The sequence below is a fragment of the Macrobrachium nipponense genome, chromosome 23 (assembly GCF_015104395.2).
Source record: "Macrobrachium nipponense isolate FS-2020 chromosome 23, ASM1510439v2, whole genome shotgun sequence".
Taxonomy (NCBI): Eukaryota; Metazoa; Arthropoda; class Malacostraca; order Decapoda; family Palaemonidae; genus Macrobrachium; species Macrobrachium nipponense.
The window spans coordinates 56,813,039-56,838,829 of NC_061090.1; the positions used below are offsets into that span (position 1 = coordinate 56,813,039).

The following is a 25,791-nucleotide window of genomic DNA, read 5'->3' on the forward strand; positions in this document are numbered from 1 at the left end:
TTATGAAAAATTTTAATTTTTAATTGGTGTTTTATTTTCAAGCATTTTATTTAAAAAGACCTTTCTCATTTTACACTTTGCCGGATTAGTATGTCATTCTTTATAACAGACAGTTTATATAATGCCTAGGAAAAGTATGTAACCAGCACAGATATTCCATACCTTGCCCTAAAATCCCCAGGCTTGTATATATTGCCTAGGGCCCTAGTCATTATGTAGAATACCTGGTTTTCACACATTGCCCATAAACATATATATATATAAATATATATATATAATATATTATTATAATATATATATATATATAGATATATACCTGGTCCTGATGCAAGTCAGAATGTATTTCTGTTCCACACTTGATGTGTGTTGATTATTTACTTATATAAATAATATATGTATATATATATATAGTATATATATATATATATATATATATATATATATATATATATACACACACACACACACACATATATATTATATATATATATATATATATATATATATATGCATGTATATGTGCTATTAAAAAGCAAGAATATTTTTGTTTTTCTAAAAGGTAATAATTATTACTAAAATATAAAATATATTACTGGACAGTCATAATCTTTTAAAAAAGAACGGAAGGTAATCTATGTATAGTTTCAAGATGATTTTATGTTTTTCAGAATTTTAGTCCATGTTCGGAATAGTATTTCACTGAGATCATTTCTCTCTTCCTCTTGTTTTTTCAGCAAATTTCAGAAAACCTCAGGAAGTTACAAAAAAAAATGTAAGTTATATAAAGAAATGTGGTTGGAAACAAGAAATGATTTTTAAAATTTCACATACGAAATGTTCTGTAAAACTTAAATTTCCATGGTAAATTTTAGACAAGCTAAGGAAATAGAAAAAAAAAATACAAGTTAAATCAAATGTGGCTGGAAACGAGAAATGATTTTTACAAATTTCGTCTAGGAATTTTGTTTTAAAACTTCCACCAAGTAATATGCTTTGTGGAAAATAAATTTTCAAGCAAGACCTCTCAAATCTCTAGAACTTTTACAAGACTCCGATATACTACACTAATATCGCCTTTTTAGCATGTTATTGGAACATGTATACCCGCCTTGTGGCCTCGAGTCGGTGGGCGATAGAGTCCACGCATATTTTGTGGCTCAACCTAAAACATAGATAAAAAAAAAATAAATAAAAAATAAAAAATAAAAAGACTTCACTTTTGCCTCTTTCCTAATCTTTTATATTTTCATAAAATGGAATTTCGCGGCTGAATAAACTGGTTATCTTATATTTCACTATTTGCACCAACCACGTACTACATATTTCCCGTTTTTGATTGATTCTGTGAGCACATTTTTCATCATTAGCGTCTACGGCACCAACAATTATTTAACATTATGGGAGGGGTGAGATTTGGTGTTTACCAGACATAGTAAAAACTCACCTTTTATCAAACATTATGTATAATTACTTATTGAAATACTCGGCCTTGACTTCAATGACAGTGGTATAGATTCGACATTAATTTCTGAAGATTTAAAATCAGCTTTGCAATAACGACTCGAGAAATGAAATTGATTATAGGATAGGAAGCATCAGCGATTTAATCATTTAATGAGGAGGAATGTATGTATATATATATGAATGTATATAAATGTGTGTATATTATTTATTATATATATATATATATATATTATATTTTAATTTTTATATATATATATACATATATAAGATATGAATAATTATCACATCACCGTGATTCATATAAATCATTCGAGCTGCGAATTTCCTTTAATATCTAATTCGTTCAAGCTCGGAATTAATATATTTTCATATATGTACCGAAGGGGAATTTTTAGTTGATAATAATTTCGTCCCCTCATGGGATCGAACCACCCCGTCCAACGGACAGGCATGAAATCAGGACCGACACTGAATCGGTAACGTCAATGTCGGTCCTGATTTCGTGCCTGTCCGTTGGACGGTGGTTCGATCCCATGAGGGGACGAAATTATTATCAACTAAAACTTCCCCTTTGGTACATATATGAAAATATATCAATCCCGAGGTAGAGCGAATTAGATATTAAAAGACATTTGTTGCTGGAATGATATATATATATATATATATATATATATATATATATATGTATTATATGTATATATATTATATATATATATATATATATATATATATATATATATATATACATATATATATATATATATATATATATATATATATATATATCTGTGTGTGTGTATATATATACATATTATATATATAATATATATATATATATATATATGTTTACATATATATACATAAATATCTATATACATAATACAGTAGACACCTCTTTATGTCAAACATAACCAATCGGAAGTTGGCGAATTTCATACCCCGCTGAAGGGGAACACGAGTGAATTCGACGAGTCTCTCTAATGCAAATGGGGTGTTTTCTCCCTCTCTCTCTCGCTTTTGTATTTACGACGCTCTCTTATTTAATGGCAGAGTAATTTTTCCGGGACGAGACAAGCTCGTGTGCGGGGAATTACCCTTAAATTGCCCAGGCTGCAGGGAAACTTTCTTAGGGGGAGAATATTTCGTCAGGGTAATTTCCATCCCTTACCCTACGGATGTTCTCACAAGTTTTAATAGGGCCGGTTATACAGCTTCCTTTCCACTGCACGGCGTTTGATTTTGGAACGCTCTCTACGTAATGCACGGATGATGTGGCGTCGATGAATTTTAATTCATCTCTCTCTCTCTAGAAATAGTCTATCTATAAATCTATCAATCATTATATGTATGTATATATATACATACATAACATACATATAACATATATATATATATATATATATATATATATTATATATATATATATATATATATATATATAGTTTTGCCTCTACTTAAGAATCAACTACTAGCAATTACCTTTTCCGATTTCTTATCTATTACAGAGACAAAATGGATCATCTGATGTCCAGAAATGCATCCGTAGATCACAAGACCCCTAGAAGTGGATCCAGGGAACACGTTAAGCTGAGAAACGGATCTGTGGATCACAAGATGGACGGAAACAAACCTCTGGATCACCTAATACCAAATAATTGCTCACTGGATCACGGGAAGCTCCAAACAAAAATCGGATCATCGGATCACAAGACGCTGAAAAGTAGCTTTACGGATCACCCGAGGGTGACAACCGGATTCACGAGTTATGGGGTGTCAGAGAAAGCATCAATGGATCAACTGACTATGGACAACGGATCGGTGAATGACCTGAGGATCGAGAATGGACTGATCGTAACTGACAAATCCGTCGTGGAAGTCATTCGAGAGACTGCATGTCGGCCGGTGATTTCCTCACTTTCCACTAAACTTGCTTTCGGAAGTCTTGCAAATCAAGTTGATTTTTGCCATGAATTATAATGCTATGCCTCTCTTTACTCATGAAGCAAATATTCTTCAATTTTCATATTTATTGGTTTAATCATTGATGGAACAAATTACCTCATCTCGCCTTATCAATCAAGCTTCATGTCAATAACTAAACATCTTTATTGCTAAAACTGGTTGATGCATTGATTTTACTTCCTCACCAAACCGTTTAGGCTTACTTAGGAAGTAAGCTTACAAACTATTTTGTTGTTGTTGTTGTTGGTGCTATTGGGGGTGTTAGGAAAGGTGTATGGGAGAGCCTAAAAAAAAGTGTTTAGCGTCGAGGTAAAGATACAGGAATTTTAGGATAAGATATTTATGATTTACTTATTAGAATGAAAATATAAAACACAAATAATGTGCAAGTTAAACAGTACAGAACAATTATTTCTAATAAAATATAGCTCATTATTTTAATTTTCGTTGATGAAACAACGGTCTATTTGACCATAGATTTTAGCACGTTTTAAACCTTGCACACGTCCCGAATAAGCTTTTTAGATTTCTGTATCACTGAAATAAATGGCACAACAAAATACTCTCCTTACTTTTTAACTAAAAATAAAACGATATAACCATACAGATTAGTCAGAAGGCCTCAATAGGTTTTTTTTTTTTTTATCGCAGGGGCAAGAAGATCCCTTCTACATTTTAGACTTGGGAGACATCATACAAAAGGTAGAAGTTTGGCGTGATCTGATGCCGAGGGTCAAAATTTTCTACGGTTTGTATTTATACACTTATCCTTTAATTTGTCTGTTCCTTTATCTGTTTTTTCTTTATTTATTAATTTAATCATATATTTATTGATCTATTTGTTTGTTTTTTAATCGGCTGAATTATATGTATAAGCAATTATTCTATTTTATCATTTTTTCTCACTTGCTTTCTTTCTTTTTTATTTATGCATTTATTTACTTATTCATATATTTCTCTATCTATCTGTCTATTCATCTATCTATCTATCTTTCTATCTATTTGTTTATTTATTTATTTATTTATTTATCTATTTTTTTTCAGCTGTGAAATGCAACGACAACAAAACATTACTGGAAACGATGGCGGTCCTTGGAACCGGATTTGACTGTGCTTCAAAGGTGGGAAATATATAATATATATATATAATATATAATCCATATATAGTTTATATATATATATGTATATAGAGATATATATAATAAATACTATAAATAATATAATATTATAATTATATACTATATATATATAATTAATTATAAATATAATTATTATACAATATATATATATATATATATATAATAATAATTAATATATATATAAATATATATCATATATATATAGTATAATATAATATAGATTATATAAATATAATATAATATATATGATTATATATTTATAAATATATAAAATATATTATACATATATATATATATACATACATACATACATATATATATATATATAGATATATATATATATAGATCTATACATATAACATATATATATATATGTGTGTGTGTGTGTGTGTGTTGTGTGTGTGTGTATGTATGTATAAAAAAAAACCATGCCCGAAAAAAAATCTATACTTTATAATCAGTATAAAGATGAATTCCAAAAAGGTCTCCATATTTTTGTACCATTTTTTTCCCATATTTACAAGCAATTACTTCCATTATCGATAAATTCCCACACTGCCTCCATATTTCCCTACCATTTTTCTTCCATATTGATAATCAGTCATTCCATTATCAATGAATTCTCAGACTGCCTCCATATTTTCATACCATTTTCTTCCATATTAATAACCAATCATCCCATTATTAATAAATTCCTAGACTGCCTCCCTATTTTCATGCCATCTTTCTGCCATCTCCAACAGAAGGAGATAAGGCAAGTGCTGAGTTTAGGCGTCAATCCCTCCCGCATCATTTACGCGCACCCGTGCAAGTCTGAAAACGAACTCAGGTACGCTTCGAAGCTCAACGTACCCCTGATGACCTTCGACAGCCGCGAGGAGCTGGTGCAGGTGGAGAAATGTTACCCAAAGGCAGAGTGAGTACTTCCTTTGATGGGGGGCGGGGGTGAGATAACTGATGAATCCTCATTGTTGATTTGAGTTTGTCGGTGTCACAATACTTACTTTCTTCTTTGAAGATTAAACTGTTGAGTTTGTAGAACAATCAAACGAAACCACAGAAAAATAAACAACAGTGTTTTTGAAATCTCTTTTGATTAACAGGCTGGTGCTCAGAATCCAATGTGATGCTCTCAAAGCCACTTACAAATTTGGTAGCAAATACGGAGCATCCATGGAGTATACTGAGGAGCTCCTAGGCATGGCCAAGGATCTCGGGCTGGATGTTGTGGGCGTGTCCTTCCACGTCGGTTCGGGATGTCAGGAACTAGATGTCTACAGTAGAGCCATTGCTGAGGCTAAAAAGGTGGGAATTTACCCGGTGCAAGTACGTAAAAGGAGTGAATATAGGAATCCTGAAAGAGATTTCCCCTTCCTGGGAGTGTTCAGCGAGGGAGGTTTTGATAAGATTTCTCTACCTATTAGGCGTTTTCATGACATCTGGCCGACAAGACAATGAAAACCTCATGGAAATGGCACCCCGGGAACCATTTACTTGCATCTTAGGTCCCTTATTTTAATCACACATATGGTAGATCATTTGAGCATTTAGATTTACCCTATCTCATTCCTTCCCTGCACAGGTATCGCTATTTTGGTGCCCCTTTAAAGGTTTGTGGGGTCGAGCTCGACCCAAGAGCCCAGAAAATTTTTTGAAAATTCAAAAATTGCAGCTATGCTGCACATTTTAATTTCTAAAATCAATTTCACCATTTCCGAACACTACTGGGAAGATAAATCATACCCATCTACAAATTAAATATTTATTACAAATATATTCAAAAAATAAGTATATAAAAAAAATAATTTACGAAAATATTTACAAAAATACAAAACAAGCTATATGCACACAAATATTGAGGGAATCCTTCCTAAAACTATTATTTACAATATGTGATTGCCAGAAAAGGTGTCGGACCCATAGAGGTCAAAATCTGAAACTAGAAAAAAAGGGTGAGTTTTTTTCCCCGCCAAAAAAAACCAAAATTTCAAAAAAAAATTTTGGGTACCTAAATGAAATAGGAAGTGGCTAATTTTTTTATAGAATAAACTCATATCATCTTAGAACAGAATTATATAAAAAGATCTGCAATAAGATGTAATTTACTGTTATATCAGAAATGTTATTCTCTCTCTCTCTCTCTCTCTCTCTCTCTCTCTCTCTCTCTGTCTCAAACAGTAATTTACAAAAATATTTACAAAAAGTACAAAATACGCTATATACGCAAAAAAATTGAGGAAATCCTTCCTAAAACTATTATTTATAATATGTGACTGCCAGAAAAGGAGTCGGACCCTTGGAGGTCAAAGTAAAAAAAAAAGAGGAAAAAATGGTTATGTTTTTTTGGCCAAAAAAATAGTCAAAATTTCACGAATTATTTTGGTACCTAAATTAAATAGGAAAAGGTCAATTGTTTTAGAAAATAAACTCATATTATCCTAGAATGGAATTATATAAAAATATCTGCACTAAGATGTAATTTACTCTCATATCAGATGTATTTTTCTCTCTCTCTCTCTCTCTCTCTCTCTCTCTCTCTCTCTCTCTCTCTCTCTCTACAGTGTGTCATGCTTTATTGACATAAGCTCATGTAATCTGTCACCAGAAAAGACAGAGACCCACCCCCTCTCTCCCCCTCTTGTGTCGTAATAATCTCAAGGTCATTCCCCTTGGGTCGAACTCTAGGTCCACAAAACTTGGCTTCTTGCCATATAGAATTGTCGGCAACCTCTAAATTATCATCCAAAATCACTTTATAATTCCATTAGAAGTAAGTTGATGACATCCATCCCCAGAGAATACTGCCTGCTGGCCATTGTTGATGAAAAATGCAAAAACTGAGAAATTGGCATTCGAAAGAAATTGAAATAATTGGCAATATAATTCTTCTCAGCCACGACCAAGGCATGCATAATGTGCACACACCACGTACCTAGAGTTTCCAACAATGTAAAACTATCCCAGAGTCAACAAGACAGGAAATCACTACTTGATAACTTTGCCTTTGTATCCCACACATGTTCAAAACAAACTATTACTCAGAAAAGTTTTGACATGATTGTTGTGTGTGTTCTGCTATCCTCTTGCAGATCGATCACACCCAGATTCGAAATAGACGATGATTTATGGAAAAAAAACATGTTTTTTGAAACACCCCTCGGGTTGTGCTCGACCCTGCTAACTTATCCAGGGTTATACCGGTTTCTACACCTTATCACTGTAATAATGAAAAATTGCAGGAGCAGGTGAAAGATTTGGTGAATGGACTAAAGGACAGAAGTTCAACAAAGAACCCAAGTAGTAAATAGGGATAAGCTTCAAATGAGGAATGAGACAAGTTAAAGCTAAACGCTCAAATGATCTAACACATGTGATTAAAATGAGATATCTTAGATGCAAGTAAATGGTTAACAGGGTGTCATTGCCATAATGTTTTCATATTTTTGTCACCAGCCATCATCAAAACACCTCATGGGGTGAAAAAAATTTTCAAAAGCATTCGCTGAAAACTCCCAGGGTGGGAAAATCTATTACAGATAAAGGAATGTCTATTTCAGATAAAAGATGATGTAAAAAAAATGCCTGTTTATTTAGCTTCCATTTCATGTCCTTCATAGAACCGGACAGAATGTCCACTAAAACTTGATTGTTTGTAATATCAGAGCTTGACTGCATACCTTTATCACTTGGGCAAAGTTGTGTGCCATTCAGTTCCTATCTGTATATGTTTAAATGTCAAGGAGATAGCCCTCCATGTCCAAGAAAAAGTAGATTCCTCGAAAATCTGGTTAATGTTTCCTAAAAAATGTCAACGTCAACATCAATTTCAACTTGCATAATGTGCACATACCACGTACCTAGAGTTTCCAACAATGTAAAACTATCCCAGAGTCAACAAGACAGGAAATCACTACTTGATAACTTTGCCTTTGTATCCCACACATGTTCAAAACAAACTATTACTCAGAAAAGGGGGAAGGACAAAGGCAAGGCAAACGCAAGTTTTGACATGATTGTAGTGTGTGTTCTGCTATCCTCTTGCAGATCGATCACACCCAGATTCGAAATAGACGATGATTTATGGGAAAAAAACATGTTTTTTGAAACACCCCTCGGGTTGTGCTCGGCCCTGCTAACTTATCCAGGGTTATACCGGTTTCTACACCTTATCACTGTAATAATGAAAAATTGCAGGAGCAGGTGAAAGATTTGGTGAATGGACTAAAGGACAGAAGTTCAACAAAGAACCCAAGTAGTAAATAAGGATAAGCTTCGTATGAGGAATGAGACAAGTTAAAGCTAAACGCTCAAATGATCTAACATATGTGATTAAAATGAGATATCTTAGATGCAAGTAAATGGTTAACAGGGTGTCATTGCCATAATGTTTTCATATTTTTGTCACCAGCCGTCATCAAAACACCTCATGGGGTGAAAAATCTTTTCAAAAGCATTCGCTGAAAACTCCCAGGGTGGGAAAATCTATTACAGATAAAGGAATGTCTATTTCAGATAAAGGATGATGTAAAAAAAAATGCCTGTTTATTTAGCTTCCATTTCATGTCCTTCATAGAACCGGACAGAATGTCCACTAAAACTTGATTGTTTGGAATATCAGAGCTTGACTGCATACCTTTATCACTTGGGCAAAGTTGTGTGCCATTCAGTTCCTCTCTGAATATGTTTAAATGTCAAGGAGATAGCCCTCCATGTCCAAGAAAAAGTAGATTCCTCGAAAATCTGGTTAATGTTTCCTAAAAAATGTCAACGTCAACATCAATTTCAACTTGTATAGCAGCCAAGTTCCGTAGTTTGTGTCTTGGAATAATCCACTAGGTTGTTAACGAACAGGAAATCTTGATAACTAACACTGCAATTCTTTCCAGCGATAATTTTAATTCACAGGACAGGCAAACAATCCACAGGTGGTATTATTTCTAAAAATTTCTACTCCCACGAAAGGTGAATGGCCCTGTTTAACCATGACTAATTAAATAATTATTGAACAGACAGATATTTAGCCCAATTTTACCAACCATTATCTTGAAAATTAGAAATCTGTCAGACAGAAAGTGATCCAGCTCTTCCACTTTCTACAAATCAGTCTGTCGGATGGAAAAAAATGGTCCAGTTTGAACATTATCTTGCAAATTTACTCCCTGTCCCACAAAACCCGATGCCCATTGGACCAGAAAACGGCCCAGGTATAACATCTCCATTAGTTTTAAGATGAATAAAACTGGGGAATACTTCCCACAGATATTCAACAAAGCTGAAGCCCTGGGGATGAGACTGACCCTTCTGGATATCGGTGGTGGGTTTCCAGGGAGAATCAGCGATGGAATGGAGAAATTCGCTTCAGTCATCAATTCCGCTTTGGATGAATACTTTCCTCCACAGGACTACAATGACCTAAAGGTGTTACAACTCTGTCTGTCGTTTTGTTACTACTAATGAGGTTTCTGCTATGATTGAAGTGTTATTTTTGAATGACAGAGAATGGGATCATTCTAATTATCTATGGCCTTTTTCAAGCATCTAATATTAACTCTGATTTATTTAGAATATGTTTAAACACATGGATTCTCTAGGCTCATTCAGCTTTGTATACTTAGGGTAGCTCCACACTACAGTAAAACATGATAAACACATTTGAACCCAACACACACACACACAACACAAACAGGTTGAATACAAGTTAAAGAATTAGTAGTAGTCCCAACCAGTGCTCCTTGCGAAAACACAGCAGTAATTTAGGATTCTTCCCCCATTCACGGTCGCTGGTTTGTTTTCAGCCTGTGTGATATGTGTACAGTAAGCTATGTATTGACATGGGTTTATGATGTGTTACTGCGGTAAGCTGCACCAATGCCATTTAGCCTCCTATATTTATTTTTTGTTTTTAAAGTTTCCCGCATCATAGCTTTTTGCACATGCTGCATAACAGTCAGATACTGAAATTCAAATAGGATGCATCAAAAATTTCATAAATAACCTTAAACCCTGTTCAGAAGTTGGCAGTCTTAACTAACATATTTTAACACAATTTCCTGTAATGTTAATTTAACACTTTTTATGGTTTACTTTATTTCCTTTAATTTTCTGCTATTCCAAGATGTCAACATAAATCAAGGACATTCCATTATTTTCATGACTTGAGAAAAGCTACACATTAGAATACTGCTAAACCTTGAATTTGATTTTTGGCAAGCTTTGTTTTTCTGTCAGTCATTCCCTTTCAGTGTGGGAGACCTCACACTACTTCAAATTTTCTGTTTAATTTATGGGTGTGTGAACACTAAAGTCAACCATGTCTTAGACATACAAAGGCAACTTGCCTCTCACACTTCACAAACAGGTTAAAAGTAAGTCCACAACCAAAAGCAGCGAACAAACCTTTGACCAATACTGGATGATCGTCCGAAGCGCCGATTCCAACTACCAATAAGTCATCAACTTCTGTTCACCCTGTATGATAGATTAGGCAGCGTCCACAATACAGTAAAACCCGTCGTGCACATACACCAAGAACGAATCTTTGACAAGTGCTACATAATAGTATGGAGCACCGGTTAGGACTAAAAAAAAAATCATTAACTTGTCCTCAACCTGTTTGTGATATGTGTCCAATAAATGACATGTTTCCCTGTGATATGGAAACAGCATAATATTTCCACACTACCCAGCATCTAGTAGAAGTATCCTCTAACCTTTGAGCTATCTCCAGATCATCACAAAAAACCAATTCCAGCATTTATCCAGGAAAGCTCAGACTGACATCATTTTACTAAGGAGCACGTATGCATTTTTGACAGATAATAGGAGAACCAGGCAGATACATCTCCACATCAGCATTTACCCTTGCCACGAGCATCAAGGCCAAGAAAACTGTGGTGGAAGATGGTCAAGTTGTTAAAATGTACTACATCAACGACGGCATTTACTGCTCCTTTTCCGCCAACCTTTTCGAGGGAGAAATTTACTCTCCTGTTGTCATGGTAAAACGAATGAGCTATAAAGCTGCTTTGTTCTTCTGACTCTATCAGCGCTATGGTTTTATCTGTTAAAGTTAACAAGTTTCAAAGCTCATGTTCAAACTCTGTCTGTGCCGTAGTTCTTCTGGTAAAGATGTTGAGCATCAAGTAAAGTTATAGAAGTTCAATGATATCATTTGTTGTTCTTACTCGAGAAGTGAATGGCCAATCCCAAAAACTGATTCACTGGGACTGCTTCGCCCTTTTGGTATTACATAATATTCAAATTGTTTTTAAGTTAAAAATGTAGCTACATCTGGCCACGAATACGATTAATGGCAAGTAAAGTTGACCATAAATCCCTTCATAAATTTACAGATATCAACAGACATTGTCAACCTATGAAGCCCATCGTTAGAGTAAGTAAAATAGAAAATTAGTCTTTATCTTCAGGACTGTAGGCCAACTTTATTCATTACAGCCCATCTCTATGGTTACTTTAGAAAAGAAATTTGTTCTGAAACCGTTACTTTCATTAACAAAATACCGTGTCATGAAATATGGAGAGCACCACGGAGATAAAATATACAAACTTTTACTATAAATAAAGAGGTTTGGAATCCTTTAATATGAATGGAGAAACTTTCAAATCTATTATTTGCCAATCTCATGAATGACAGGTCTGGGACTTTTCAAGTTTCATAGCAGGTTCCATGTTATTATGGTTGCCTCTTTTTTCTCTTTTACTGTATTGTGTGGCCCTGACTCTGTCCTAAATTCAGAGATGAACCTATGTCATCTGAAACTTCAAAATAGGATTACTATGGAGAAACACTAGGTGAACTCCTTACTTGCTTCTTCTCTTTAACTCATTAATTTAATTCCACGTCACTATTTAATGATGGGCAAAGTAATGTTCACATCATGTAAACTCTAACAGTGACTGGATATTAACGCTTAAAATTTCAGAACAAGTTAACCGAAGAGGACACGGAGCAAAGAAGCGTGATCTGGGGACCTTCCTGCTGCTCTTGTGACATTCTGAAGAAAAACATTTGTCTTCCCAATCTGGAGCGCAGCGATTGGCTCTACTGGCCTGACATGGGGGCATACACCCTGACCAACGCGTCACCATTCAATGGATTCCCACCTCCTTTGGTTCATGCTATGGTATCACCAGAAGCCTGGTAATTTAGCTAATTGTCAAACATCGTTTATTTATAACTACAGTATTTCGTGCTGTTTACAGGGCTTTCATAAGCACACTGCCTGCTTACAGGATGCTCCTTGAGCCACTGTCAATTCATGCCTAGAAGGGCACGGTTCTTTGGTGTCTCCAGGTTTTTAGCAGTGAGTGTTTACAGCTTAATATTGAAACCACAGATTATGGAATTCTGAGAACTAAACAATGCAATAATGCCACAATTTTCAGAGTAATTTTATCCCCGATGCTTAAAGTAAGAAGATGCTTGCTCAAGCAACAATGATTTCAAACGTAATAACCCTCTAAGATTCTGATAACGCAGCTTCATATCATTTGCAATCCAAACTCAGATATCTCAATTTTATGTGCGCCAACTACATCAAGATTCATGGAAATTCACGGAAGTTCAGATTAACTTCAGGTTACTATTACGATCAAAATCCAAAACTACGGTACATCGACTATATCTAACAATGAGATCAATACATCATAGGAAAATCCGTCCATAAAAACTCCTTAATACATCCTGCAAGATATATCAGTAATCATATTCTTCAATGGCATAACTGCCAAAATAGTTGCAAACTGGTACTCATAAAACCCCATGAAATAATGTTTTTAATTCCTTCACAAGCATCCATATGTATACACATTTGCTGATACTGTCATTTCTCTCCTCTCAACAGGTCACATTTGCGAGAACTTTCTGAGGACACCAAAATTGGAATCAATCGTGATGATGGCTACTTGGAAAAGGGAATGGCACAAACGGATTGACCTTTTTTTTGTAATAAAAATAATCTAACACAAAAGTTAGCTTTATGAAAACAAGAGATTATTACTTAACCTTCCTTCCCTCCTTCAATTCCCTGAAGTACTTACTATGTACGTACTAAAGAAGATTCTCTGTCAAGACATGACAAGTAAATTATATAGATTTAATACAGTATATGACCTTTCAAGCTACTTTTATATATCTATGAATCAAACACCATGCATAAGGTGTAAATATTGGTGGTCTTTCCTCTCTTGCAATGTGGCTACTTATATTTAGACATGTAAATTCTGGCAAATTATTTTGCTCATGATTTCTGAAAAAATTTGCGTCTACCTTCTGGCTAAATCTTCTTTTGTGTAATGAAAGCTCTTAAACAAACGTATGCCCAAAATCCTATTTAACACTTTTTTTTATAAAAACTCACAAGATGACAGCAACCTCATTTCCACAAGTAAACCCAGGCTTGATGGACTGGTTTCTTGAAAGGAGCAATTGGACTATAATATGATCCTACAGAGATACAGTCCAATGCTTTTTATTTGGAAGGTTTCAGCGTGCATGCATGAATTGATTTTCCAGGCTTTAGGAAAAGTTTGGAAAACTTAGGAAGACGGACAAAACACACTGGGCAGCATTACCACATCCTTCTAGAGCTTTCCTTCTGGTGACTTTTTTTTCCTTTACCACCTCCTAAAAGAGTATCCTCACCTAGGATACATTAACTTTCCTGCTCTAGAGAGATTTATTCATTCCCGTCCCTCAGGAGGCAAAGGAAATGCTAGCTAGGTTAGTGTTCCTCCAGCATTTCCGTTAGTCTCCAATGTTGATGATGATGCTCCCAGAGCAAATAAGTAGTCAGTAACTGAATACATGAGAGGGATCTGGCATACACTGGACATTTCAGGTACTCCATCATTAACAACTTATCTCAATGAACTGGCAAAGAAAAAAAGGGATTTATGCCACCATTTCAGATGACTGATACCACTAATACTGTGTCTGTTGCGTCTATTGCTCCCTTGCCTTCATCTGCTCTGAAGGAGGGGGATCCTCCTCATATTACAGTAGGTGTTGTGGCAGCTGATCCTCAAAACAGAATCATTGACATCCTATAGGTTCTAGCCTCGACCAAGACACTAATGTGATTGAGTCTTGTAAGAAAAATGGTAGGAAATGACTTCTTCGACAAGAGAATATTTCAGTTTGTTATGAAGCTGGGAGCGAGAGACCTTGACCAACCAGCTTAGTTCCTGTGGTCGAAGGAAAAGGTGACCATATAGAGTGGGTACAGTGGGGTCTCCATCATAGTCTACACTTGTTTGTACAAGTTCACGGTCATTTCACGCACGCTTTGTTTGCAATGCTTGGAAAAATATAAATTCATTCAAAAATGGGTTATTCTAACTAGTCCTGAACCATCGCAATTATAATTAGTGTATCCATACCAACGAAAATAACCAAAATATAAAAAAGGGTTGAAATGTCCCTTCCTGACTATTGCGATGTTATGCACTGTATATATGTATATATATATATATATATATATATATATATTATATATATATATATATATACATCGTGTATTTATCATACACATATACATGTGGGTGTGTTTGTGTGTGTCTCCACCGACTAAAATTGATCATGAATCAATCAGACCTTCGCCTGATTCGGAGGGATGAATCATCGCTTTTTTCAGAGCGGACCTCCTCAAGATTCCTGATGACGCTTCAAACTGGTCAGACTCGTCCAATTACTAGAAGCCTTGAATTCAGAAGTAATTGGGCGGAATAACCGGTGCAGAAATCGACAGGAGTAACTTAATGAAATCATTTTAGTGGTCTAATGAAATAACGACTCAGGAGAACCAAATGTTTCATCAGCTGATTTTTGGCTATCTCCTAATCTTTTAAATTTTTTTTTCTCTTATTTCTTTTCAAATTTTTTTAAGTAGAGAGGCAAAAGCCCAGTGACCCAACCTAACCTGATGACAAGCAGAGCAAGAATATCTCTCTTATTTCTTTTCTGTTTTTTTCTAGTGTTTTTTTAAGTGGAGATGCAAGCCTAGTAGCCCAACCTAACCTCAGACCTGATGGCAAGCAGAGCAAGAATATATACATATATATATATATATATATATATATATATATATATATATATATATATATATATATATATATATATATATATATATATATATATATATATATATATATATATATATATATATAATGAGCTGATAACCATAATTAAGAAGGTATTGTTTGTGTGTTTAATTAATAGTCACCTCACAGCAAGTTAAAAGCAGCGTATTCAAGACTGTGTTAGGAACTCGAGAATGTGATCACATCAAGATGTTCTTTATCCGATACCAGAGGAGTTTCTCCTTATAGAAAGGTTTTTTCATTGCTTATTCTTTTTTGCTCCAAAATTCAAAAATTAAGTAGCGACATCTTAATCTCCAGGTGTGAAAATATAACCCTTTTTGTAACAAAATAATAGTTTTGGTTTTTTTTCTAGAATCTGAATCTCCAGGTCTGAAGATATACATATTTTTGTGACAAAATAATAGTTTTTTGAGTCTTCTTTTTAGAATCTGTATTTCCAGGTCTGAAGATATACCCATTTTTGTGATAAAATTATAGTTTTTTGGGTTTTTTTCTGGAATCTTAATCTCCAGGTCTGAAGATATACCCATTTCTGTGACAAAATGAGTTTGTTTGAATTTTTTTTTCTTTTTTTTTAAATCTGAATCTCCAGATCTGAAGATATAACTATTTTTGTGATAAAATTATAGTTTTTGGGGTTTTTTCTAGAATCTCAATCTCCAGGTCTGAAGATATACCCATTTTTGTGATAAAATAATAGTTGTTTGGGGTTTTTTTAGAATCTGTATCTCCAGGTCTGAAGATATACTCATTTTTGTGATAAAATAATAGTTTTTTGGGTTTTTCTAGAATCTTAATCTCTAGGTCTGAAGATATACTCATTTTTGTGATAAAATAATAGTTTTTTGGGTTTTTCTAGAATCTTAATCTCTAGGTCTGAAGATATAACCATTTTTGTGATAAAATAATTGCTTTTTGGGTTTTTTCTAGAATCTTAATCTCTAGGTCTGAAGATATACCCATTTTTGTGACATAATAATAGTTTTTTGGTTTTTTTCTAGAATCTGAATCTCCAGGTCTGAAGATATACCCATTTTTTTTACATAACAATAGCTTTTTTTTCTAGAATCTTATTCTCGTAATAAAATAATAGTTTTTGGGGTTTTTTTCTAGAATCTGAATCTCCAGGTCAGAAATATACCCATTTTTGTGACAAAATAATCTTATTCTCCTGGTCTGAAGATATACCCATTTTTGTGATAAAATAATAGCTTTTTGGGTTTTTTCTAGAATCTTAATCTCCAGGTCTGAAGATATACCCATTTTTTTTTTACATAATAATAGTTTTTTCTAGAATCTTATTCTCCTGGTCTGAATATATACCCATTTTTGTGATAAAATAATAGTTTTTTGTGGTTTATTCTAGAATCTGAATCTCCAGGTCTGAAGATATACCCATTTTTGGGACAAAATAATAGTTTTTTCTAGAATCTTATTCTCCTGGTCTGAAGATATACCCATTTTTGGGACAAAATAATAGTTTTTTTCTAGAATCTTATTCTCCTGGTCTGAAGATATACCCATTTTTGGGACAAAATAATAGTTTTTTTCTAGAATCTTATTCTCCTGGTCTGAAGATATACCCATCTTTGTGACAAAATAATAGTTTTTTGGGTTTTTTTCTAGAATCTTAAAATCCAGGTCTGAAGATACACCCATTTTTGTGACAAAATAAGTTTTTTTTTATCTCTACAAAATAATATTTACGGCATGAAACTTACAAAGACGACAAAATTGTCTACTATATATTATCACCTTTTCAGTTTTCTGAAAAGCAAACTATTGTACCGGCTTTTTTTCTACCGGAACTTTTTCCGTCCGCCCTCAAATCTTTAAAACTACTGAGGCTAGAGGGCTGCAAATTGGTAAGTTGATCATCCACCCTCCAGTCATCAAACATACCAAATTGCAGCTCTCTAGACTCAGTAGTTTTTATTTGATCGAAGATTAAAGTTAGCCATAATCGTGCTTCTGGTAACGATTTAGGCCAGGCCACCAACGGGCCATGGGTAAAGTTCCATGGGCCGCGGCTCATACAGCATTATACCGAGACCACCGAGAGATAGATAGATTATTTATTTATTTTTTTTAATCCTCATTGCGAATCAGTATTCATATATGACACTTTAAAAAGACGATACAAAAGTATACGCTATTTTATATCTATCTTTTAGAGTTTTTTTAAGAATTTTATTAAGGTGTGAGGAGTTGCTTTCCTCCTAAATCCCCCTTTAAATCTTTATTAGAGTCTCCTGCAGGATTCTGAAAAATCCCAAAAAGGAAAAGAAAAAATATAGTGACTATAAAGAACTCGGATTAAGTCCTTCCTTGATTCTTCTATTTTCTGGAGTAATCAAATTTTAATTTCTTTTTTCCTTTTATTTTTAGGTGAGGATGAATATTCATCGCATTTTCTCTCTTTTCTTTCGGATGAGCTTTATCGAATACCTTCTCTCTCTTTTTTTTTTACCTTTCATCGCCGGCTTCCATTTCTCTCCTATATTTTCTAATAGCTTATTCACTCTTCTTATTCACCTTTTACTTTGTTTTATTCCCAGTTCGTCACTCGTCCTCCTCCTCCCCCTTCTTCTTCTTTTTCTAACTCTATCAGTGATCATGTGGTGGTTTCTCTGTACAGTCAACCTCTGCGTATATATATATATATTATATATATATATATATATATATATATATATATATATATATATATATATATATATATATATATATATATATATATATATATATATACATAATTATATATATATATATATATATATATCATATATATATATACATATATATATATATATATATATATATATATATATATATATATATATATTCACACCCAGGTACAGGCGATTGCCAAGAATATCACGAAAAAACGTTAAAAAAACACGCAGATAAATTTGTTAAGATACAGTATACAAAAGTAACAATTAGCAATAATGTGATAAGTTCTTATACATATATATATACATATATACACATATATATAAATATATATATATATATATATATATATATATATATATATTTATATATATACATTTATATATATGTATATATAAGGAAAAATCTTTAAGAAAAAATGGCATTTTCTTAAACGTATTCCTGAAATCCTTGGAAATCATCTCTGCGCGAGCGTGAATTTGAATTCTCTATTATATTCGAATACCAGAGATACATATATAAGGCGCTGCTCCCGGGCAAGAGGGGCGCTTCTCGCGCGACATTCAATGGGTAAAACGGCCTTCTCAACAGATCTCCCGAAACGGCGCTCCAAGGACTACTACCTCCTACTCCCGCGATATATCCGTAGTGAAGACAGTTATTGCCCTCGTTGCATAAGTTGCAGGGTTGTTAACGGCAAACACAAGCGCCTGCGTAATTCATCTACTCGCGTCTAACAAAAAGCAGCGACGTAAAATGGGGAGGGATTTACTACACGATTGCTTAAGGTGAAGAGCTTGTTATAGTGGCGTAAGATTCGTGGTTGAATATGGGTTTGTGAAATGCTAAATGTTGATGTGCTGGGTGTACATAACAACACACATACACATATATTCATATACACTATATATATATATATATATATATATATATATATATATATATATATATATATATATATATATATATATATAAGCGAATCCCACAGGAAAGCGATAGTCAGAAATGCAAGCGCTTTCGTCTTTACTCAGTAAAGACGAAAGCGCTTGGATTTCTGACTATCCTTTTCCTGTGGAATTCGCTTATTTATGAAGTCACGTGCATCTACTGGGATTTTTTAAGCATATATATACACATATATATATATATATATATATATATATATATATATATATATATAGATATATATATATATATATATAACATATATATATTATATATATATATATATATATATATATATATATAATATATATATATATATATATATCGAACAAAAAAGGAGCCTATAAAAAAACTCCAAAATATAGTACTTTTTCTCTCTACATTTTTGGCGTTTTTATGGGCTCCTTTTATTAGATGGAATTCTGTATAACATATATATATATATATCATATATATATATATATATATATATGATATATATATATATATGTACTATATATATATATATATATATATATATATATATATATATATATATATATGTATACATATATATATATATATATATATATATTGTGCCTTGACAACGTCTCACTAAAAGACGAAAGCACTTGGTGCGAATTTATGCCTGGTATTCGCATATATATATATATATATATATATATATACTATATTATTATATATATATATATATATATATATATATATATATATATATATATATATATATATATATATATATATATATATATATATATATATATATATATATATATATATATATATATATATATATATATATATATATTGTGAGGTATCGTTCAGTTGTTGAACAATCATTAGCCCATGGTGGGTTGTTGCCTCCTTACTTGTTCTTGTTTTTCTTTGGGGGAAGTTTACGTCTGTCGTCTTAACTTGAAAGTCAACAGTCGGGTTTAGTATGGCAGAGAGTCAGGTCCTCAGCAGCATAGCACCATGGAGGCGTTTGCAGCGGGTATACCTTACCAGTTGGCTTTGGTAGAAGGAGGATGGTTAGATGATCAAACCATGGTCATCTGTGGGACGGATTTGTTCCAGTTTGGCAGCAGAAGATTCGGCCGTAATCACCTATGTGATGGATGTTTTGTTCCAGTTAGCAGTTGGTTGCTGCTTCGGTGTTTTGCGGAGATAGTCTGTCTGTGTCCATTCTCTGTTTTGACAGCTGGGTCTGTCTTTGGTATCTCTATGGAGATTGTTTGCAGTTTTTATGTACTGTGTAATGCTACCTGGATTTACGCTATTTTGGTGCGGTGTGAGTGTTTATTTTTGCTACTGATGCATTATTGTATAATTGGTATGCTGCCTGTTTACTATTTTTTCATACTGCCTGTCTATGGTTATTATTTGCTTATCATTTATGATGTATGTTGATTATTTATGCTGCCTGTTATTTATTCAATGGTTTATGCTGCGTGGGAATTAGTTTGATACAGCTAAAGTGTTTTTGAATTTGTAGTTAATTTTGTCTCCAGTTAATAATTTGACTTTACGAGTTTTTGTTAACTACTTGAATAAATTCATTGGACTGACTCTTTGATTATGTTAATGTTATGTAAAATGCTTTACTTACTAAACCCGGACTCAACTGTATAAATGTAAAATTAAGTTTTGTAAATAAACTAATATTAAGGCAATTTTTGTGATTTTGCTCCACTCCTTTGTTTGTCCCAACTGCTGTCAGTCATTCCAGTCCCATTTCATTTCATTTTTGTTCCTTAAAGATCCTGCAGAACCGAGTGCGGTCATTTACAATATATATATATATATATATATATAGTATATATTATATATATATATAGATATATATATAGATATATAATATATATATATATATATATATAATGTATAATATATATATATATGTATATATATATATATATATCTATTATATTTTATATATGTATATATATATATATATATGTGTGTGTGGTGTGTGTGTGTGTATATATATCTATATATATATATATATTATATATATATATACATACATACTACTACATACATACATACATACATACTCATACATCATATCTATCTATCTATCTATCTATCTATCTATCTATCTATCTATCTATCTATCTATCTATCTCTCTCTCTCTCTCTATATATATATATATATATATATATATATATATATGTATATATATATATATTGAAAGTATCGACATAGTATGCATACGTACTTTCATAACGACACTTAAAAGCCTTTTCTGTCTGTGTGAGTTCATATAGCAGTCCTGCTCCTCAGAGAGTCAATCAAAAACAACCACTGAACCCAAAGCTATGTAGCGCATTCAAGTGTTTACGCCAAACCCACTCTCGAGTTTTACGTAATTTCGAGATTCAAGACGAACCTATAAGAGAGATGAAAATAACTTATCTATTAATGAGTATGCGACTAAAATCCTCATTATTTACGGCGTGGATTGCAATCTGAGGGAGATAACGGCAGTCTTCTAAAAGTGTTTGAGCCAAAGATATGAGGTACGGTTGATAAGCCCTTCGTCAGCTAATCACGTCTTTATTAATTGTGACGCTCGTCAACTTGTTCGACGACTTAGGGAGATCGTTGAATGGATGGGACCTTACCCTAGATGATGACACGAAGGGTATTTTAGGGTGTTTTTTTGTTTGTTAAGTTTGTATGGTGTTTTTACGTTGCATGGAACCAGCGGTTATTCAACAACGGGACCAACGGCTTTACGTGACTTCCAAACCACGTCGAGAGTGAAATTCTATCACCAGAAATACACATCTGTGACTCCTCAGTGGAATGCCCGGGAATCGAACTCGAGGCCAGCGAGGGTGCACGCCAACACCATACCGACCACGCCACCAAGACTTTTTTTTTCTTTTTTTTCTTTTTTTAGGGTGGGTCGTTATCTAGGGATAATATTTCTCGAGGGGGTTCATTATTTTTAAGATATTCACGGTCTTTTGTTTTTCTGTATGTATACCGTCATCCCTGACGGCCTTACTAAACACGCCTCTGCACACGTGGATGGATGCATACCGAGTTAAAAACCGGTGGAAGGTCACTATCTAAGGAACAGGACGATATGGCAAAAAATAACTGGCTGAATATTCAAACCTCATTTCCTTAGCTGGCTGTGATATGAGAGAATGAGCGCATTTGGTCTGAAATGGCTAAAGGTTGGTGACTGTACGAACATAATGTAGAGACTGGGGAAAGAGATCGATAAAAATCAGTTTCCATTTCTGCACGATCATGGTAATGATCGCAAATGCAGATATGGAAGGCTGTTATTGAAGGGACTTATACATCAGTTTTCCATTAGCTCTCTCGCTGTTACGCGCAAAATACGTTTCAGAAATAAAAGAAAGAAGTTGTAGACGTACCGTAGATATGACTGAAGATGCCACAATAATCCCGAGACAATAATCAAGGAAGAGAATAAAAATAGATATGAAACCGTAATAATGTGACAGACAGACAGAGAGGGTGGGAGAGGGGAGGGACAATACCATAAAGGTTTGAGAAAAGCATTTCCTACAAAATTCATTTCGCTCTCTTGTAGTGTAACGAACAGCGTCAAGGGGGAAGATTTCTCTCTCTCTCTCTCTCTCTCTCTCTCTCTCTCTCTCTCTCTCTCTCTACTTTTTTTTGAGGAATCCTTACACGAGAATATTACAAAGGACGACCACAACACTAAACGCCGGTCGTATATTCCGACCATTATGGTTTTAGAACGCTTACGTAAATCTAAGTACGATGTTACAAAATATTGCGTAAATGCGAGTGCTTTTTTTTTTCTTTCTTTCTTTACATCTCATGTACACGTTTGTTGTTTATTTTGTGAGAATAATTACTTCCTTATTTGCTCTCTGCTAGATTTTATCTCCAACGTTTTGTAAATTAAAACTATTTTTAAAATCTAGCTTTTAAAATAAGAATTCTATCAATGGTTATTTGATGTCAAATTTGTGTAGCTAACTTCGCCACTGTAATCCAGTAGGTTTTCTTAAAAGTCCAACCATAAAAAATATACTAATGATAGTAGTAGTAGTAGTAGTAGTAGTAGTAGCAGTAGTAGTAGTGGTAGTAGTAGTAGTAGTAGTAGTTGACTAAATCCTTAATAGAATATGAAAATTAATTTATAGACGAAGTCTATAGAAGTATAAATCAAATAATGTTGCTTTGCAGTAATCATTTTTTTTTTCTTATTATCCAATGGATACCTCAAACATTTCATTAACAGTGAAATTGTTTTATATCAATAAGAAGAAAACAGGCGGAAGGCGAGGAAGAAACTGTATTTATAAAAACAACAAACAAGAGGAAAAGCAAATCGATCATCTCATTCCAGAACGGCTCTCGAGAAACAGACGGAACTTTATGGAAAAAAGAATGAAAATTCAACCTTAGACCGAGAAACTATTTCGCTTCAGAATCCTGGAACCGAAATGCGGATTAACGCAGATTAAAAAAATAAGAAAAAAAAGGGAGGCCAATAAATAGAATGAACAAACAAATAACCATAAATAAACGACAAAATCATTATCTGGAATCTCTTCCGAGTCTTTCTGGAACCAGACAGCCGAAATCCAGGACGCCCGAGGTCATTCCAGGAAATTTCAGTTAATTCCAGGACACTCCAGGAAATTCCAGGACTCTCCAGGAAATTCTTCAAAGTTTAATTTCCAGGACACTCCAGGAAATTCCTGGACTCTCCAGGAAATTCCAAGAGACAACTGCTTGGCTATTCTTCAAACCAATTGAAATCAGAGAACAGAAACTCCATTCGAGATCTATAATTTGTATCGACGACCGACTGTAAAAGACGACATTCGCAGAGAATTTCCATTTTAATATCTTTAGTAAAAGCGCAAATATCTGTCCCGCTCTCATTTTCCTCCCGAGGAAAAAGATGAAGAGATCCAGAGAAAAACAAAAGAAAAAAAAACAGAAATACAAACGAAGCCGGAAACTCCAAAACTTAATCCCCCCAGAATATATTATTTTCGCGGATCGCTTCTCCTTCTGTTCTACCAACTTTCTCTATTTAGTTAAAGACTCTCTCTCTCTCTCTCTCTCTCTCTCTCTCTCTCTCTCTCTCTGGGGTATTCCTTAAAATTTTCTCCCTTCTCTCTCTCTCTCTCTCTCTCTCTCTCTCTGAGGTATTTCTTAAAATTTTCACCCTTGTCTCTCTCTCTCTCCTCTCTCTCTCTCTCTCTCTCTCTCTCAGGTAGTCCTTCATTTTTTCCTCTCTCTCTCTCTCTCTCTCTCTCTCTCTCTCTCTCTCTCTCTCTCTCTCACTCAGGTAGTCTGTAATATATACGTTTCCATGGAATGCAAAGAACAAAAAAGGATAAATATCTGATAAAAACATCATTTCCATATTTCTCTTATCTCTCCCCTCCTGCTTCCGGTCTTTCTGTTAATATCCCTTTTTTTTATTTTTGGCAAAAATTCATAACTATCTTCCCCATGTCTTCTCCCCCCATGAGAAAAATACTCATTACAAAGAACAGGTTTACGGAGAACGTGACTTTTTTTCATCTTTCTTTTTAAATTAGATGCATCGGCTTACAAAACTGCCTGCAAATACATGCACATGCATACATACATACATACATATATGCATACACACAAACACACCTCTATATATATATATGTGTGTGTGTGTGTGTGTGTATGTATGTAAGTACATAGCTATATGTATACAAATGAAGGTTATAAGTATTAGGACTGTGTACACTCTATCCATAATTTACCTGAAAATATGCATGATTGTATGTATGTATGTATGTATGTACATAGCTATATGTATACACATAAATGTCTACGGGATTTATTGGTCATGGTTTAAACGGAACAACATACAAAAAATAACTGTGACCTCTCTATCCATAATGTCCCTGAAAATATACATGAAAAAACTGTAACCACTCTATCCATAATTTCCCTGAAAATATGCACGTATGTAATATGTATGTTTATACCTATATGTATACATATGAAGGTTATAAGTATAAGGACACTCTGTTTCCAACATCTAAGGGATATATTGGTCATAGTTTGAACGGAACAACACGAAGAAAAAAAAAGTGACCACTCTAACCTTAATTCCCCTGAACAGTATCGTTTTGTTTTCACGGCGCGTAAATTGTTTTATCAAAACGGAACCAAAACAAACAAACCAGGGGCTCGTTGGCTAATGCTTCAACGTTCGTTAAACCTAACAAGCCGTGTAGGCTCTGCTCTGATAATATCTGTACGCTCCGAATAAAAAGGGAAAATGAACAGCTTCCGATTTATTCTGATTTCGCGTTGCTCTCAAATTGCTCGCGTTAGCAATACGCTACGCCCATTTATGGGCATATAAACTGTTGCTATATGGTTAGCAATTTACTTTGCTACGTTCATACAGACTATTTTGCTGCGGTTATCAATACAATAAGCTACGCTTGTAGCTTATAT

The 25,791-nt window shown here is 33.8% G+C and overlaps 1 protein-coding gene across 1 annotated transcript; it reads left to right on the plus strand.

Moving 5' to 3' along the window:
• Positions 1-2,997: 2,997 nt before the first annotated feature.
• LOC135197957 (ornithine decarboxylase-like) lies at positions 2,998-13,520 on the plus strand. Its single transcript, XM_064225256.1, has 9 exons — positions 2,998-3,366; positions 4,078-4,174; positions 4,471-4,547; positions 5,309-5,481; positions 5,669-5,870; positions 9,825-9,983; positions 11,381-11,563; positions 12,509-12,726; positions 13,430-13,520. The coding sequence occupies exons 1-9, from the start codon at positions 3,079-3,081 to the stop codon at positions 13,518-13,520; spliced, it is 1,488 nt and encodes a 495-aa protein (XP_064081326.1). The 5' UTR covers positions 2,998-3,078.
• The last annotated feature ends 12,271 nt before the right edge of the window (positions 13,521-25,791 follow it).